This window comes from Lactuca saligna, chromosome 4 (assembly GCF_052625555.1).
Source record: "Lactuca saligna cultivar CGN05327 chromosome 4, ASM5262555v1, whole genome shotgun sequence".
Taxonomy (NCBI): Eukaryota; Viridiplantae; Streptophyta; class Magnoliopsida; order Asterales; family Asteraceae; genus Lactuca; species Lactuca saligna.
In genome coordinates this window covers 321,800,986-321,815,241 of record NC_136420.1, presented here as the reverse complement: position 1 = coordinate 321,815,241, position 14,256 = coordinate 321,800,986, and the positions used below count along the sequence as shown (strand labels likewise).

The following is a 14,256-nucleotide window of genomic DNA, read 5'->3' as shown; positions in this document are numbered from 1 at the left end:
TTGTTTATACTTATGTACTGTATCGAACATGACATCCCGAGTCTTTTTAATGAAATACATTTCTATGGAAATGCTTTTGATAAATCTTTATCATATTTTGTTTTGGGACAAATTCCGCAACTCTTTTTAAAAGGTTACTCTGATTTTAAAATAAAGTATAAACAAAAACCGGTCTTTTCTGGCCGTGATTTTTGGGATGTCACAGGAGGGTAGATCGGTACCCTAGAATAGCTCGACATTGGTAGGTCAACACCCCAAAATAGCTCGACATGGGTAGGTCAGCACCCCAGAATGGCTTGACATGGGTAGGTCAACACCCCAGAATGGCTTGACATGGGTAGGACGGGCGCCCCAGAATTGTTCGGAAGTATGTATGCTATGTGATTGTATGGTATATGGTATGATGGGGGAACTTACTAAACTTTGTGCTTACAGTTTCAGTTTTGGTTTCAGGTACCTTTTCGTTCAAGGGGAAGGAGCCGACGGTGTAACAGCGCATCACACATACACACACTTATGATTTTTGCTTAGAGTTTTCTGGGATCGTACTCTGATATTTTGTTATTTCAAATGATTTGGTTTTGAAATATGATATTATAGTATTATGTATTGACATGATTTTGATCATGTTTTGATGAACCATTTTATAAATCATCTAATCAAAAGTGAAATTTTTTGACCTCGAATTTTGGGATGTATTAACATGATCTTGGTCAAAGAACCGGCACAATACGCCTAATTGATTGGAGTTGCGAATATTCTGTCAATAGTGTTACAAACATAGGATTCACGAGGAGGTAAGGAAATAGATCGAACCAAACACCTACGCTCTTATCTATCTTACAAGGTAAATGAGAAAACGACATTATATACATAACATATTTAACATAGTTAAAGACAATTATAAACAAACCAAGCCCTATTTTTTTATTCTAATTAGATATACTGCTAAAATAGGATTTTAGGGATAAGAAATAAATTAACCAAACCATGAATAAATCCAAATCCAAGCAAACTTTTCTTAAATATTTAACATAGTTAAAGACAATTATAAACAAACCAAGCCCTATTTTTTTATTCTAATTAGATATACTGCTAAAATAGGATTTTAGGGATAAGAAATAAATTAACCAAACCATGAATAAATCCAAATCCAAGCAAACTTTTCTTAAATATTTAACATAGTTAAAGACAATTATAAACAAACCAAGCCCTATTTTTTTATTCTAATTAGATATACTGCTAAAATAGGATTTTAGGGATAAGAAATAAATTAACCAAACCATGAATAAATCCAAATCCAAGCAAACTTTTCTTAAATCCAAGCGATCTTTTCCCAAGGGTAGGGTTCCACTATGAAAGATTTATTTAGGCTAGTTCTCTCTCGGCTATTTGTGTCGTTTTTACTATACAAATTATTCAGATAAAAGTTGATGTTGGATTCAAGTATATTTTGTGCATTTATCCTATTCACTCACTCATCCAATTCCCTGATACTTTAATGACATGATCTAACGAATTCAAGCATCAATGCCTGATTTACATAGACACTAATTTTGGACACAACATAATTCAAACATTCAAATGCATCCACCATACTAATAATACAACATAGCAACGCCTTAACAGCTATAAAGTACAACACCTACAATGCATCAACCTCAATGAAAACAATAAGTCAAGTGTATATAGTTATAGTATTTAATAGGTAACTAATGGACTGAGTCTAAACTAACAAAAGCACAAGCATCTGTCATCTTTTTACTACCTCATCTACTCCATTTACACTTGATGCTTTCTAATTTTGGAAGTCATCTCCAACTCCTATGGTGACCCTCTTGATGCCTTTCCTTTCTTGAGTTTTCATAAGGATTCCATCTGTCATCATCATGACTTCTCTTGAGTCTTTCAGACATAGACCTATGGCTATGGCTATGGCTATGATGATAACTGGATCCTCTAGACTCATAATCAGTAAACCTAGATGCCAAAGGCCCATCAACCCCAGGTGGCCCAATTCCATCTTCTCTATAACCCCGATTCCATCTTTCTTCATGATGAGTTTCTGGTGGATTAAAAAATCTAGGGTTTCCTCTGTTTCTTGGTAAATCGAATTTCCATGCCCTTGCTCCCCACTTCCATTCATCCGCGTTTTCCGGGATTGGCGCGTTCACTCCCGGAAATTGGACGGTCATTTTTTTTGGCGGTGGCGGTGGTGGCGGCGGTGATGGCGGCTCGGCTGTGGGAGGCGGAGGAGGGGAGCAGTCCATATCAAGGATTTCACCATCTTCGGTTTCTGGCTTAGCGATTGTTGTAATGGTAATAACCTCATCGCCAAATATTTCAATCCCTGATGGCTGCTCCTCTTCTTCTTCATCTGAAATTTAATACATTTGAATAGTAAGTTACACTTTTCGTCCTTGGTTGAAATTTTTGTAACATTTTTGGTCCCTGTTCCAACTCATGTTACTTATCTTTCGAACCAAATTTGAAAAAATGAGTTAACACTCAGGGTCTGAAAATAGTCATTTTAATTGGAAGAGGGATGGAAAACACATTTGAATAAAACTTCAAATAAAAAAAAAGTAAGGTATACTTTTGGTCCTTGTTTGAGATTTTTGTAACTTTTTAGTCCCTGTTCAAACTCAAATGACTTATCTTTCGGACCAAAATTGCAAATATCAGTTACACTCAGAGACCAAAATAGTCAGTTTCATTGGAAGAAGGACCAAAAACACATTTGAATAAAACTTGAAAAAAAAAAAAAAAAAGAGTAAGTTACACTTTTGGTCCTTGTTTGAGATTTTTGTAACATTTTTGGTCCCTATTCAAACTAAAATTTGGGACCAAAATTGCAAAAATGAGTTACACTCGGGGTCCAAAAATACTCATTTTAATTAAAAGAGGGACCAAAAACACATTTGGAATCTAACAAATCAACACATTTGAATAAAACAAGAGCAAGTTACGCTTTTGGTCCCTGAGTACAGCTGGGTTTCTTCAATTGTAGTCACAAAAAGTTCTTTAGCAGTTTTGGTCCTTATTTTAGATTTTTGTAACATTTTGGTAGCTGTTCCAAGTAGATAGATAACTACTTTTGGGACAAAAATTGCAAAAAAAACAGATACACTCAGGGACCAAAATAGTCATTTTACTTAGAATAGGGACCACAAACACTGCAAGAATCTCAAATAAAAACCAAAACTGCAAAAACCAGCTACACTTGGACCACAAATCTAATTTACACTTTTAAATGAAACTTCAAATAAAATCAATAGTAAGTTACACTTTTGGTCCCTGAGTATACTCAGGTTTTTTTGTCCCAAAAAGTTATTTTGCAGTTTTTGGGACCAAAGTTGCAAAAACCAGCTATACTTACTCAGGGACCAAAAAGGCAAAAACATTATAAAAAAGGACCAAAAATATAAATTTACACTAAAAACAATCAAATGGTTACCTAAGTATCCTGGTGGGTAACCAATCTCTCGCATTCTGTTAAGCCATGGAGGTGGATCAAGCTCCTAATCAAGACCAACAAAGAACGATTTTGTTCTCAATATAAAAAAAAAAAAAAATGAACAATCCAAAAAGGGTAATATGGTCATTTTTATTTTTCATACCCCAATTCCAAGAAGCTTTCTTGTTTCTGAATCCAGGACACCTGGCCTTAACCCATCAAACTTCCCTCCAGGAGTGTCTTGATAGTACCGAGTCGGATTCCGGGAGATGGAATTCTGATTCCGTTTGCTTTTGTGCTGTTTCCGGGCGGAATTCACAGCAGCATTGTCACGTGGCTTTGTGCATTCCTTCAACGCATGGTTATATGACCCACAATTGAAGCACCGGGACCCACCCAACATTTCCCTAATCACACCAAAAAAACAAATTTACCATTTTACCCTTTAAACCATGTTGTTATTTTTCCTGTAAAATTACTTACCCGTCCCCGTTACTCAGATCATCCGTTGATGTTAATCCGAAAGTGTACCCTCGATCATACAGCGGAACTGAATTGTCATCCAATGCAATAACTTCCTTGCTTTGTAAATTACTAGTTTGCCCATCCATCCAGAACGACTACACAAAACAATACACACGTGTTTCAGAAGGCAACATAGGGGTATTTTGGTCTTTTAACAAAGTTATGACTTATGATATTGAATTGATACCAGTGTGGAAGGTTTATCTAGACCAACATTAAGAGCTGGAAAATACGTCCCTTCACCAGATTCCACCTCAGCGTTTGAATCCTGAACAATAAAATTTAGATATTTAAAAACATAAATAAAAATAAAAATAAAAATAAATGCAATTTACATGAGATGAAGATTGATGTCGATTATGCCATTCAGACCACTTCTGTAGTAACTCCTCAAGCTTCTGTTTACTCTCTCTGATAACAAAGAAGTTATACACTTAAATACTTTATACAGAAATATATTTTTTTAAATAATTTGAGAATATAGACATGTAATTATGAGGCATTAATCAATATTGTATTTTTCCTTTATACCTTGTTAAAGAATTATAAATGACATGAACTGAAGCTTGATGTTCATCAACAGTTATTCGAGGTCTCTTAATAGCTACCATGTCAATGGAAAAACATATCAGGAAATCTACTAACATATTATAGTAACAGGGCAAGGTATAATTATATATTTGTATTTAAGTAAGTAAAAATAAATAATTAGATAATTTAATGTATATAAAAAGAAGGTTAGAAATACCATCTATTTCACAATTGTTGATTGGACTTCCATTTCTCTTATGAACTCCATTCTCAGTGAGAACTGAGATTTTTTCTTCTGTAATTGTAGATTCGTTTGATTCAATCCTAACTCCTGAATTATGTTCGTTATTACTAGGTTGACTTCCATCGTTGGGAGGATTTGATGACGGGAGTTTGATGAAGTCCGGTGAATCTTCCATGTTTTCCGGCGAGCTCGTTAGATTACAGAATTTGAAGTCGATCAATATTCCTGCGATAATATGATCAATGAGGTATTTATTCAGCTCGTTCCATTAATTAACCCATTAACTCCATCGATTCTATAACTATTCACCATACATGCAGTTAAACATCTAAAATATTCGTCAAAACAAGAATTAAACACAGCATCTGAAAATCCTCAACCTCAAAGCTTCAAATGTGAATGAAAATTAGGGTTTTGTCGAAATCCCCAAAATTCACACGCTAGCTTCATTTACTTGATTTTCTTCCAATTGTCGAGGATCGAAAGGAGAAGAGAAACGCTAAAGAAGATCGAAGATAACTAATTAATCCATAAACATCGAATCATTGCGAGATTCGTAGCTTTTTTTCTTTTCTTTTCTTTTCATCGACTAGTGAGTAGTGATTAGTGATGATTTTGGGAATTGGATTAGCGGGGAAGAAGATAATGAATAGGGTTTTAGAGATTTACCTTAAACAGATGAAATTTGGGCAGAAAGATGCCTTCTATCGTCGTCAGATCTTGATTCTTGGTTAGTCGGGAGTAAATCAGAACGAAAGTTCGTTTGGGTTTCAACAGTAATCAATGAGTGAGTGTGTGTGTATACATGATCGTTAGGGTAAACAAATAAAATAATTTCTGACCGTACGATTGGGATTAACCTTTGGAGTGTTTGGTACGTGTAAATGAAAGGAGGGAAATGAAAATGCCTTTGTTTGGTATTAAAAATGGAGAGAAAAATAAAAACGAAAGTGAGTAATTTAACATTTATAAATGAAGTATTTGTAATAAGACATTTTTTTAAACTAATCATTCTTTTTGGAATATAACATTCTATAGTGGTCTTCAGAATTTTGGAGTACGAACCAACATAAAAACACCTACAATCTCCTCTACTGATAATTTGTTGTGGTACATGTAGAGTCTTTTCAAGATCATGTTGAAACTCTCAAATAGAATTGCATCGGTTGATTCGGTACCCTAGTAAGTGATAAACACTAGCAAGTATGTGGATGCGGGCTCTCATACCTATAAAACATTTCTCTTCTTCAAAAGTAATTGTTCTTCCAGTGACTATCATATATAGTCATTTTGAATGTCTTCAAACTCAAAGCATCAAAAAATTAGTGAACAGTTTGTATATTGATTGGGATATAAAGGTATATAAAATGTTATAACTAATTAATCATTAAATAAAATTATTTTATAATTTAATACTTAGATAATGTAATCCAAACACATTTATATCATATCACATTATGTTCAAACTATGTAAACGGATCCATCAACCATATCACTCCAGCGAAATACATCAGTGTTGAAAGTTGTCAGTACAACCGTCCATCGAGCATCATCCATTTTACGCTCTATCAGCAATAAGATACACATCATGATGTGCTAACAATAAAAAAAATACATTAAAGTAAGTATCGTTATTAGAAACGTAGTACGTAATGAGCACATAATTATATAACTTACATCGCATTCTAACCAGTCCGCATTACTATCCGCATATAAGCGCGTCCAAAATTGAATCGTCGTGATGCTAGTCAAAACTATGAGCAAACAACAATGAAGCATCTCGTTCTTTATATAGACTGGGTACGGTAGGCTCTAAAAGATTCTCCAACGGTGTTGGTTGTTGTCGTGCAACACATTTCCTCTTCATCTGTATCCATGGGGACTTATACCATATGGAATTAACCTTTTAGTGTAGAGAACGCCTAAGAGGTGTGTTTTGTATTCATCACTTGGAATCTCTTTTAGATCAGACAATTGAATACGTAGAGAAGGTTGCTTAAGGTCGTGATTCAGCCGTTGTTCGGGTGTGTCTGACCCATAATCATGCTCCCACATGTCATTATACTTTGCGGTACCAGCATCTTGCATGATAAGTGCATGTATGACTCAATAGTTTCTTAATTAAAAACAATGCAAAAACATTAGAACATTAAGTGAAATAAAGAGTGTATGGGAGTGAAATAATTAACAATGTACCTCTAACCCATTTGAGGTACCAACATCATCTTCGAGAATCTTATCGATAAGCTTTATAAGCATTGGTAAAGTTGTCTCATGCTATGCTAAGCACTTATCTTGTTCGTTCATATGCTCGCGATATTCATCGAGCTCGTTTTACAATTAACAGACCTCGTTTTGCAAGTCAGTAATATTTCGGTCCCTATCAATTGATAGTTCAAAGACCGATGGACATGGTGGTAGGGGTGAGATGGAATATCTATTTGTGCTTTATTTTGTCGAAGCTCATGGGTAGGGGAACCTTTCGGTGATGGTGTTAGGGAAGGTGCCCAGTGAACTTCTATGTCGGAAAACTGAGGGTGATCTATCTATTGTAACATCCTAAAAATTAACACCAAAAATTTTCATTTATAAATTAATAAAAATATTATCCAAAACATCATCATAAAAATCATGGTGAAACAGAGTGTATCAGCTACATTACGGAACATCAAAATAACATAAAAATGCACAACGAAGTGGTGTGTGCATTGCAATCATCTCAGGCTCTTCCCCTTCAAAACAGAAGTACCTGAAAACATAAAATGAAAACCATAATCACAAAGCTTAGTGAGTTCCCCAAAAATACCACATATCATACATAATAAATATATAATAAAGCCTTCCCGGCATTGAGCCCCACTCGATATACAAATATCGTCCCCCACCCGGTATACATATAAACATATAAACAGATAAACACATAACACATGCAATCATCACAAAGATAAATAACATACAGAATGGTCATTAGGCCCCGCCCTGTAACATATAACATATGCAAGACACGTAGATATCTATCAGTCTAAACATAACAAATCATGGGGCGATATTGGTGCCTTCGACCCGCTAAACACGGTGAGGAAACTCGCCTCAAGCTGCTAAAACAATCAAATGAATCTCTAACTACTGGTCCGAAGAAATCCTCACGCTATCATCATCAAAATAACATCTAATTATTAATTGGATCTCGACGCATAACCAAGAATCTAAGCTACTTGTAACATCCTAACTCCTAAGTACAAATTTTAAAGATTTTAAACTCACATTTTAGATGTGACATCCCCAAAATCACGGCCAGAAAAGACCGGTTTTGTTTATACTTTATTTCAAAATCAGAGTTATCTTTTAATAAAAGGGTTGCGGAATTTGTCCCAAAACAATAATATGATAAAGATTTATCAAAAGCATTTCCATAGAAATGTATTTCATTAAAAGACTCGGGATGTCATGTTCGTACAGATCAAAAGTATAAACAGTACAATATAAGCCTTACTACATTATTTCATATCTACAGGCCTATATCCGTAATCCCTCGTCCAAAACATCACACCTATGCTCATGCGCCACTACCTGTAATACATAAAACTGAGTGGGTCAGGCTTGGGAGCCTGGTGAGCACATAGGGTTTTCAACCCACAATAAATAAGTTTATTAATTTCATCAATCAACAATAACCCAATTACCCATTCCCGTTATCCTCACTTTACGTCCCTAAACACCTATCATAAGGGACCTAGCCTAAGGATTATCATCGGGACGGACACTACTGCTAAGGGGATTCCTCAGCAATAAATGTCCTAATAGGCAACCATGTGGGGGATGGAGTACACCGGTGAACACATCGTTCACAACACCTACAGGTTGCGAGCCTGCTAGTGTTCCACTGGACTGTCTAGAAGAGTCCGTGGTCGTCATCTATACTCCGCTAGATGACTGGATCAACAACAACAACATCGAGGCCTCTCATCATTTTATCACACATCACCTATTACATCTACCCATGTTTTACCCCAACATTTTCGTAGATATAAAATACATATACAGTTTAAATCATTGAAAACATGTATAACAACGTTCATCTAGCATAGATAGCAAGTATTCAGATAATATGCACACATAGCATGTAATTTATATTAAATACTTCATATCTATGTGTAAGTTGAAGGTAATTATGCACTCACCTGATTAGGTGGTGACTCAGCACTCGGACAGCGCTTCGCTACTCTCAAAATGATATTCCTTCAATAAAACCTAGTATCGATACCACTAGGGTTTAGTCTAATGATAACCGTGACAAATTAATTGTCTGACTATTATTATTATTATATAAGCGTTAATAACACTCAATATAACTCATAATAATAGCCCAAATAATTATTTTAAGGACCTAATAACATTCCTATATTAAAACATAAGCTAAACTAAAGATAGGTTAGGCGTAGCTCACTTACAGCGGGTTTTCTCGAAAACCGAGCTTCGCTGGAGCAGCGTTCCCGAGCCGAAAGGCTCTTTTCTCGGGACTCCGGGAGCCTCGGGGCTTCCTTCGGGTGCTAGGGGGTTTACCTAGGCTTTTAGGGGGGTTAGGGAGCTTAGAGAGAGAGTTTAGAGAGAGAAAGAAGAGGGGTGAGGGGTGAGGAAATGAGGGAACCCGACACCTCTATTTATAGGGGGGATTCTGCTGGACTCGTCGAGTCTGAGTCATGACTCATCGAGTTGGTCCATGTGGTGGCCTTCTGGTGGTGCCACGTGTCCAATTCTGGTGGTGCCACGTCACCCCCTATCGCGTATCAGCCTTCAAACTTAGAAAAATCATAACTTTCGCATACGAGCTCCGTTTTCGACGTTCTTTATATCCACGCGTAGGTAAAATCAAGATCTACAACTTTCGTTTAGACTCCGTTGGCTAATTCTCGACCGATCTCAAATTTAACAGTAGGAGGCGTTTAGACCGTTAAATGACCGCGAAGAGTTCATAACTCCTTCATACGGACTCCGTTTTCGTCTGTCTTTTTACCGTTGAGTTCCTATTAATGAGATCTTCAACTCTCATTTAGGTCACGTAAGCCAAAAACCGCTCGAACTAAAATTCGAGTTTCGGGTCGTGCACTGTTAAGCCGAATCTTAGAAAAATCATAACTTCTTCATACGAAGTCAGATTTGGGCGTTCTTTTTATCGATGTTCTTAGTTTAACATATTCTATGACTTTTATTTAGATTGCTCAGGCTAAAAAGTCTTCTATCGTAAATTCACTATTTACGTCTCCTGGTGCCGTGCCGGTTTTGCTGTAAAACTTCGGCGGGCCATAACTTCTTCGTTATAGCTCGGATTTTGGCATTCTTTATATGTACGGAAACCTTGAGATATATTCTACAACTTTATGTAGAGATATCGGGATTATTTCACACTTTAATTTTGACGTTCATTTTTATTCTTTATTAATTATACATTTATAATTAAATAATAAACACATAAACACACATAATTCACATAATACTCAAATATTTCATATTTATTACTTCAAAAAGAGTTACAATAGTTGACCTAGACTATTACATTGAAAAAAATGCTTAGCCCTGAAACCCGGGCGTTACAATTCTCTCCCCCTTAGGATGATTCCGTCCCGGAATCATGCATCAGCAAACAGATGTGGATAACGACTCATCATGTCATCCTCTGTTTCCCAAGTGAGATTCGGCCCATTCGAATGTTTCCATCGGACTAGCACCAAGTCTACCATCTTGCGTCGTAACTTCTTAGTCTTACGGTCAACAATTGCCTCAGGCTCTTCAATCAGCCGTTTATTCTCATCCATCCTTAACTCTGAAATTGGAATTATGTCGGGAACATCTCCCATGAATTTCCTCAAATAACACACATGGAAGGTGTTATGAATACCATTGAGTTCTTCGGGCAATTCCAGCTTGTAAGCTTGGTTCCCAATCTTCTGAAGAACTTTGAACGGTCCAATAAACCTTGGACTCAACTTTCCTCGTTTCCCAAATCGTATAAGTCCCTTCCACGGTGAGACTTTAAGTAAAACGGAATCCCCAACTTCGAAGGTTATCGGTCGTCTTTTCTTGTCAGCATAGCTCTTCTGACGATCCTGAGCTGCTAACATTCTTTCCCTAATCACCTTCAATTTCTCAGCAGTCTCATGGACCATATCGGGGCCCATAAACTGCTTCTCTCCGGCTTCAAGCCAACAAGACGGCGTACGACACTTCTGTCCATACAAGGCTTGATAAGGTGCCATCTTGATGCTCGAGTGAAAACTATTGTTATAGGAAAATTCTACTAGAGGTAAGTGTTCGTCCCAATTCCCTTGGAATTCGAGGGTACATGCTCTCAGCATATCTTCCAGCGTCTGAATCGTTCTTTCGCTCTGACCATCAGTTTGCGGATGGTAAGCAGTACTCAAACACAACTTTGTACCCAACTCCTCTTGTAGACTCCTCCAAAACCTCGACGTGAAACGACTATCACGATCTGACACAATCGTAAGAGGGACACCGTGAAGTCTTACAATTTCCTTCACGTAAGCATTTGCGAGCTTATCCATAGACCACTTCTCGTTGGCTGCTATGAAGTGTGCACTCTTGGTGAAACGATCCACGACTACCCAAATCATGTCGTGTCCGTTCTTTGTTCTGGGCAGTTTAGTCACAAAATCCATGGTGATGTCTTCCCATTTACCCATGGGTACAGGTAAAGGTTCTAAACTCCCATACGGTTTCTGATGTTGTGCCTTAACCCTCGCACATGTTACGCACTCAGCCACATACTTCGCAACATCGAGCTTCATCGTCGGCCACCAATAGTAGGGTTTTAGGTCCCTATACATTTTAGTGCTACCGGGATGAATTGAGTACATGGTCTTGTGTGCTTCTTCCATTAGGAGATCTCTTATTCCTCCCGTCTTAGGTACCCAAATTCGATCTTGGAATACCTTCAGTCCTCGACTGTTCGTACCGAACACTAACGTTTTTCCCAAACATTCTTCCTTTCGGTCATTCTTTTCTAAGGCTTCCTCTTGAGCTTTCCTGATACTTTCCACAATCGTCGAGACGACTTCAATTCTTAACGCTCTTGGCCTTTTTCTTTCAAGATTGACTTTCCGACTGAGAGCATCAGCAACAATGTTTGCTTTACCTGGGTGGTAAAGTATCTCACAGTCGTAGTCCTTGAGAAGTTCTAGCCAGCGTCGTTGCCTCATGTTCAACTCCTTCTGATTAAAGAGATACTGGAGACTCTTATGATCAGTGAAGAGCTTGCACTTCGTGCCGTAGAGGTAATGCCTCCATATCTTTAAGGCAAATACTACCGCTGCCAACTCCAGATCATGAGTGGGGTAGTTCTTTTCGTGCTCTTTCAATTGTCGAGATGCGTATGCTATCACCTTTTCTCTTTGGGTCAGAACACAACCCAACCCAACTCCAGATGCATCACTATAAACCGCAAAATCTTCGATTCCATCGGGTAGAGAAAGTATCGGTGCTTCACATAACTTCTTCTTTAGCTTCTCGAATGCCTCATCGTGTTTCTCACTCCACATATACGTAGCTCCTTTATGAGTCAAAGCTGTTAATGGAGCAGCTATCGAAGAAAAACCTTGGATAAACCGTCGATAATATCCGGCTAATCCTAGAAAGCTTCGAATCTTCGTGGGACTCTTCGGACATTCCCACTTCATTACAGCCTCGATCTTGGCGGGGTCAACCATTATTCCCTCCTGGTTAACAACATGACCCAAGAATTGGACTTCCCGTATCCAAAAGTCGCATTTGGAGAACTTTGCAAAAAGCTTCTCCTTCTTTAACACCTCCAATACTTCTCGTAGATGCTTGCCGTGCTCCTCCTAGCTTTTCGAGTAGATGAGAATGTCGTCGATGAACACTATCACGGATTTATCGAGGAATGGTTTACAAACCCTGTTCATCAAATCCATGAATGTTGCGGGAGCATTGGTTAGTCCGAATGACATAACCAAGAACTCGTAGTGTCCATATCTTGTTCTGAATGCAGTCTTCTCAATATCCTGCTCTCTCACCTTCAGCTGATGATATCCTGACCTAAGATCGATCTTTGAGAAGTAGCTTGAACCTTGCAGCTGATCGAATAGGTCATCAATCCTCGGCAATGGATACTTGTTCTTCACCGTTGCCTTATTCAGCTCTCGGTAGTCTATGCACATCCTCATGCTTCCGTCCTTCTTCTTCACGAATAACACCGGAGCTCCCCAGGGTGATGAACTAGGTCGAATGAAACCGCTATCCAACAGCTCCTGAAGTTGCGTCATGAGCTCCTTCATCTCCGTCGGTGCTAATCGGTAAGGTGCCTTTGCTATCGGTGTTGTTCCTGGTAATAAGTCTATACGAAATTCTACTTGCCTATCAGGTGGTAATCCGGGAAGATCTTCGGGAAAGACTTCCGGATAATCGCACACAACCGGTATATTCTGCACCTCTTTCTTTTCCTTCTTAGCATCGATTACGAATGCCAAGTATGATGCACATCCTTTGGACAAACATTTCCTGGCTTTCATCAGGGAGATGATTCCAGAAGTTACTCTGCGTTTGTCCCCGTATACCATAAATGATTCCTTTCCGGGTGGGTTTATCCTAACTATCTTCTTTCGGCATAATATCTCGGCATCGTTGGCGCTAAGCCAATCCATACCCAAAACGATGTCGAAACCGTTTAACTCTATGGGTAATAGTTCCTCATGGAATTCGTTTCCGTTTAGGTCAATGACGATGTTCCTAATACGATTACTAACAGGTACGAATTTGCCACTAGCAACTTCTACAATCAGGGCATTATCTAGTTTTTCTACAGGTAATGCTAATTTCGCACTAAATTTATGCGACACAAAGGAGTAGTTGGCTCCGGAATCAAACAGTATATTTGCAGGCAAACCATTTACAAGAAAGGTACCTGAAGCGACGTCTGCTGCCTCCTTTGCAGCCTCGAGCGTCATCTGGAAGGCTCTCGCCTTCGGCTTTGGTGGTATGTTGGGTCTTCCTGCCTCCTTCTTCTTCGGGCAGTCCTTCAAAATGTGCCCTTCTTCATTACACCCATAACAGGCCTTCTGGTTGAGGGTGCATTCATTAGCATAGTGCCCAGGCTTTCCGCATTTGTAACAAGTGACTCTTCCATCACACTTCCCAAAGTGATTCTTCTTGCACTTGTCACACCACTTTGCTTCTGATCCTCCTCCTCTCGAACCAGACTTTGAGAATTTACCTTTCTTACCGGACCTCGAGGATCCGTCAAATTTCCGTTTCTCTCCCACTTCCACTCTCTCCAGACCCTTCTCTCGTATCTGGGTCTCCACATTCTTAGCATCCCAGATGGCAGCTTTCAGAGTGGTAGTTTGCTTGACCATTGGACCGAAGTCCGCTGGTAATCCGAGGGCAGACGAGGTGAGGAACAAGCTTCATTTTCTCAGTAAAGCTTGCAGCGTATTCAGTAACGCTCATTCTTCCCTTCTTCAGACTC

The 14,256-nt window shown here is 38.4% G+C and overlaps 1 protein-coding gene across 2 annotated transcripts; it reads right to left on the bottom strand.

Annotated features, from left to right (window-relative positions):
- Positions 1 to 1,596: 1,596 nt before the first annotated feature.
- LOC145044058 (uncharacterized) lies at positions 1,597 to 5,600 on the bottom strand. 2 transcript variants are annotated; one of them, XM_078992865.1, is made up of 10 exons: positions 5,427 to 5,600; positions 5,138 to 5,256; positions 4,731 to 4,982; positions 4,514 to 4,586; positions 4,318 to 4,393; positions 4,170 to 4,250; positions 3,941 to 4,077; positions 3,621 to 3,864; positions 3,458 to 3,521; positions 1,597 to 2,377 (listed from the first exon to the last, which is right to left on the bottom strand). In XM_078992865.1, exons 3-10 carry the CDS (start codon positions 4,930 to 4,932, stop codon positions 1,812 to 1,814), a joined length of 1,443 nt encoding a protein of 480 aa, XP_078848991.1. In that variant the 5' UTR covers positions 4,933 to 4,982; positions 5,138 to 5,256; positions 5,427 to 5,600; the 3' UTR covers positions 1,597 to 1,811. The 2 variants fall into 2 exon arrangements, with proteins under 2 accessions (XP_078848991.1, XP_078848990.1); XM_078992864.1 differs by lacking the exon at positions 5,138 to 5,256 and having other exon boundaries at positions 5,427 to 5,596.
- Between the last annotated feature and the right edge of the window lie 8,656 nt (positions 5,601 to 14,256).